This window comes from Pristiophorus japonicus, chromosome 32, assembly GCF_044704955.1.
Source record: "Pristiophorus japonicus isolate sPriJap1 chromosome 32, sPriJap1.hap1, whole genome shotgun sequence".
NCBI lineage: Eukaryota > Metazoa > Chordata > Chondrichthyes > Pristiophoridae > Pristiophorus > Pristiophorus japonicus.
In genome coordinates this window covers 6,221,999-6,227,063 of record NC_092008.1, presented here as the reverse complement: position 1 = coordinate 6,227,063, position 5,065 = coordinate 6,221,999, and the positions used below count along the sequence as shown (strand labels likewise).

The following is a 5,065-nucleotide window of genomic DNA, read 5'->3' as shown; positions in this document are numbered from 1 at the left end:
AACTATGAGGCAAGACCAGCTGAGTGGGACTAATTGCACATCTTTTTCAAAGAGCTGGCAAATGTACGATGGCCCGAATTATCTGCTTATGTGCTATGTAATCCGACGAACTATTTCAGCGCATGTCCGAACCTTATCGTCTTGAATATTCATGCTATCTAGATCAAAATCCCTGAAAGGTTCGGGTCTGTTATGTATTTTATCAGGTTAATTATGTTCTCGTAACGTGATACTATTCTGTCAACCCGTGCTAACTACGTCTGTGTAATATGTGATTGTGTTAAACCTCGACGTCCCCACATCAGGTAACGTTTCCTTTCTGTCGCAATGTCATCTATATTGAGTTTATTTTGTTTTCTACATGAGAAACCGTGGATATTCACCGTGATATTCTCCTGCTTCGCTCCTTTCCGTACATCATGTTGATTTCTGATGCTGCATCTTCTACATTCAGTCTCACCATTGAATGATTTTAACAATTCGGAGATACGGACATAGCACCACATTCTTCAACTGCTCTCTGAACTTATTCTGGGTCATGGCATAAATACAAGTGTTTGTGCAGCAACTCAGGAGCTGGAGCATAAATCCTATTTCTTTCATGTAAAAAGGTAGATGTATAGTAGCAGAAAGTAAATACGACAACCGGTTCCAAATAGAAAACAACATAAACACAGCCCATAACAGAATGAAATTCCCTGAAATAATGAGCAGTAAAATGATGGATTTCCTTCGTCGCTCCATCTCCATGTCACTGGCAATCCCCTCGCTGCTGTGATCCCGGAGTCTCCTGCGGACTCTGCTGGTCAGTAAAATGTGTCTGATGGTTAAAGCATTGAGGAGCAGAATTAGAACAAATGGGATGCAAGGGGTGACAATAGAATGAAGAAGCTCGAGTGTTCCCCACAAACGTGAAATCATAACAAGAACATTCACGTAACAGAACCAGGGGGTATTGGCAAACCTGTACCAAGGTAAATACATAAAGTACCAGAAAATGTTCTTTAAACAGCTCAGCACAGTCACTGCTCCAAGAACCACAGCCGCGGTTTTCTCAGTGCAAAAATTAGTTTTCAGCTTCTGGCAACAAATTGCCACGAATCGATCAAAGGTGAAAGTGACGGTGAACCAGACAGAACAGTCTGTGGCTGCATAAAGCAGGACGGCGTGGATATTACACACGGGGATTTCTCGCACAAAATACAGACGATGAACAATTGGAATCTGCCTCAATATCAGGTCAGTGATAACGACCATTAGATCCGCCGCCGCCATGGCCACCAAGTAGCGAGTGACACATTTGGAGAGACCGCACTTTCCCCGAGACAGGATCACAATCGTCATTGAGTTAGCTGTGAGGAAGGGACATCAAAAGGAAATTAACACAACAGGACGAAAGTGAATTCAGCGGGTTGAAGTGGTTGGGGTAAAATTTCTGCATTTATTACTGCTGCCAGTGATGGAATTTAATAAAGTTCCAGAGAAAGGGCTTTCTGCTGGAAACGGGATGTACATTGCAAACTGTGCAACTCACCAATCAGCAAAGAATGGTAAATGGAACCGGGGCATGGGATTTAATATTGCAAGAGTAGTGTGCCATCTAATCAGAGGATCAATACTGAAATGGCATTAGTCCTCATCTTCAGGTTTATTAAATCATTGCCTGCTGTTGCAGGAACCCTGGATCCATCGACCTTCTGGGATTCTGTTCCCAGTCTGCACGCAAACAGGAGTTAGTTTGGGTAATTGGACTTTGGCTGAAATGTCTTGGTCGGTCATTATGGGCCGTAATTCAGCGGCAGAAATTACAGGAGTGCGTCCGGTGAGAGTAAGTAAGTGACCGGGGGAGAATGAATCAGTAACCAGGGAGAGTGAGTCAATGACCGGGAAGAGTGAGTCAGTGACCGTGGAGAGTGAGTCAGTGACCAGGAGAGAGTGAATCAGTAACCAGTGAGAGTGAGTCCGTGACCAGGGAGAGTGAGTCAGTGACCGGGGAGAGTGAGTCAGTAACCAGGGGACAGTGAATCAGTAGCCAAGGAGAGTGAGTCAGTTACCAAGGGAGAGTGAGTCAGTGACCAGGGAGAGTGATTTAGTGATCGGGGGAGAGTGAGTCAGTAACCAGGGAGAGTGATTCAGTGACCAGGGGGAGAGTGAGTTACTGATTGGGGGAGAGTGAATCAGTAACCAGGGAGAGTGAGTCAGTGACCGGCGAGAGTGAGTAAGTGACCAGGGGAGAGTGAGTCAGTGACCGGCAGAGAGTGACTCTTTGACTCTTGAGATAGACCCTGGAAGAGCATGAACAAAATATACGGGAGCAAAGCGAGTTTGGTTATTGTGTTTAAACTGGTCTGTGATTCCCTCTGAGCCAAATGCTTAGGGCATTCCTACGCGGTATCAGGGCACAAAAATGATCTTTTGTTTGAAGTTAGGAAGAGAAAAAAATTTAAAATTTTAATCTGGTGTGAAAGCATGTAATAAAACAGAGCAATGCTTCCACATGCACTTATATCTGACATATTACATCCCGTGAAAATAACACATTATTAAATAACATTTTAGACGACTTTAAACTCACTGATCCTCCAAATGGTTTCAAATAATCTCGACTATAAATGTTCTAATGCTGTGACCAGTCCTGTTTTGAGGATGGCCCGCACCTGACGTTTCCTTCTCACCCTAGATGCTCGGTCGATTTATATCTATCTGTGCTGGTGTAAAATGGGCAATGTGAATCCAATCCAGCCTTCTACAACCCGCATTAATGTGAAGGCAATGGGCGGTGGTGTATAACTTGCAGCTAATTCTAATCGCTCGATTTTAAAAATCGCACAAAGATCAAACTGTCCGCTGCTGTGTGATTAGACATTTTTGTGATTGTGTTTAATATAACATAGATTAAATTTAGCACCTTTGATGTGTTAAAATCTTTGCATCCAATTATGTGATTTGTTTACCCGGAGTTCTACATCTGTGGTTGAGATTTAATTAAATATCTGAATCTAACTAGATCAGCGCTAAAACTGAGTTCTGTATCTGTGGTTGAGATTTGATGGAACTTCAATTGACGCGGTGAATTGGCATCAATAAAGTGAACTCACCGCTCATTGTTCTCCAGTGACAATCAACAAGAATCAGTTGCACTTTAGCAGAGCAAGAGATGGGGCAGAGTCAGAAGAGTTCTCATTGAGAGATTCTCCTGAACTGTGCTTGATGGACATGCGGTGGGAGATTTCTTGTTCACAGATACGATCGGAAATCAATCCATTGATCTATAACTGGAGATACATTCAATCACGAATGAATTTGTACTCCCATCCTAACCTCCCAGAACACTGACGTATGCTGGGAAAGATATTTTACAAATGGAGACGTCAGACTGAACCTGGATCAAGACGGACATTATCGAATATTCACGCTGTGTTCCTGAGCTTTTTGCCACGATTGGAGTCCCCCACTTGGTATAATTCACTGTTCCCAGAGCACGCTGATTGATTCTGGAAACCCATGAACATATCTGTCCGATTGAATGGAATACGCTTTACAGGCACAGACTACAAGAGAATCATCCAGTGAGATTGCTTTTGTTGGAAATTAACAAATGATTCAGATTTCTGACCCGATCACATGGAGAAAAGATGAAAAGATGATATTTGCTCTTCACTGCACTCAGGCCAGTCAACGGGTGAATGTGACATCGTCACATTGGGGAATCACAGAACATTATCAGCCCCAGAGCCAGAGAGAATCTGTTGGTTCAATTAATTTTTGGATATTGTGATAGCAATGAGATAATGCAGTCAATCAGTTAAACATGATCTACAACATGAGTAGCCGGACATAGTGACTTACCAGTGACCCCGACCACAGCCAGAATGGTGTAGTATATCATTTCTATCTCAAAAACGAACGTTAGTATTATAAACTCATTGATTCTTAAATACATTCTTCTCCTCTCGGTAGAGCCGCTGGTGACAGTGAGTGCCGGAGTTGATGCTCTCTGCGAGACTGTGGTATAACACATCGAGATGTTTGCTGCATTAATAGAAGCGATAACCTCTCCAGTGATACAATTATGGTCCATGGAGAGTCACATTAATTACAGTCACCGAACAAACACATTTAATTAATCTATGGTGTCTGATATTAATTACAGTCAATGAACAAACACATTCAGTTCACCCCTTTCAAACCAACACTCCTCGTAATACTAAATACACTTATGGATGTACAGTAGAATGGCCCATTGTTTTAAAAGTACTTTAGGAATGAGCAAGGACAAAAATGTTAAATCAACAGTCTGAGCACACTGATTGTCAACTTGATTTCTTCAAGCTTGCCAACTCAGTCGGCTCGCTTTGTGCAGTCACATACACAGCCAACTCCGACAGCTTCGTGAATCGATCACCATCCACAGCCCCTATTGCATTCCAACACCACTTCAAGCTGCATCTACGCACGTGGAAAAATCTCTCCACAATTCACTTACGAATTTTGTGAACTGCAGTCTGACTAACTTGTCCATTTTCCAAGGTAGATCTGCAGCTGTCGATCAGCTCCACCAGTCACTCACTGACAGTTTTGATGTCCTTGCCCTCGGTAAAACTCTTACCATCTCCTACACTGGTAATTTTCTCAGGAATGGGTTCCATTGTAGCTCTCCTGCGTCCAAGGCAATGATTTGATCGTATCTGGCCCACAACTGGTTTACTCATTTAATGTCGAAGCAGGCTCTTCACATTCAGCCCTGTCAGATCATGCATCTTTCACCCTAAGCAGATCCAATATCCAACATTATTATGAAAAGCAAACATAGACCCCGGCTTCCTTTCAAAACTAACAACCATATTGTTAAACACCTCTGCCCTGTCCCTTCTACACACACATCCAAGATCAGCTACGAGGAACTGATGGAATTGTTTCTCACTGATACTGAAATTATCGATACACCTGTTTTTGGCTCATATCCTTCTCCATCCCCATCAAGGAAAACATCTCCTGCTCCAGCTCTGAATTATGATCCTTCGCTAGATTTTCAAATATTTCCCCTCATGTCCTACCCGAGCTC

The 5,065-nt window shown here is 42.9% G+C and overlaps 1 protein-coding gene across 1 annotated transcript; it reads right to left on the bottom strand.

Moving 5' to 3' along the window:
* Positions 1-456: 456 nt before the first annotated feature.
* On the bottom strand, positions 457-4,649 carry LOC139240533 (probable G-protein coupled receptor 139). Its single transcript, XM_070869078.1, has 3 exons — positions 4,571-4,649; positions 3,850-4,005; positions 457-1,352 (listed from the first exon to the last, which is right to left on the bottom strand). The coding sequence occupies exons 1-3, from the start codon at positions 4,647-4,649 to the stop codon at positions 457-459; spliced, it is 1,131 nt and encodes a 376-aa protein (XP_070725179.1).
* Between the last annotated feature and the right edge of the window lie 416 nt (positions 4,650-5,065).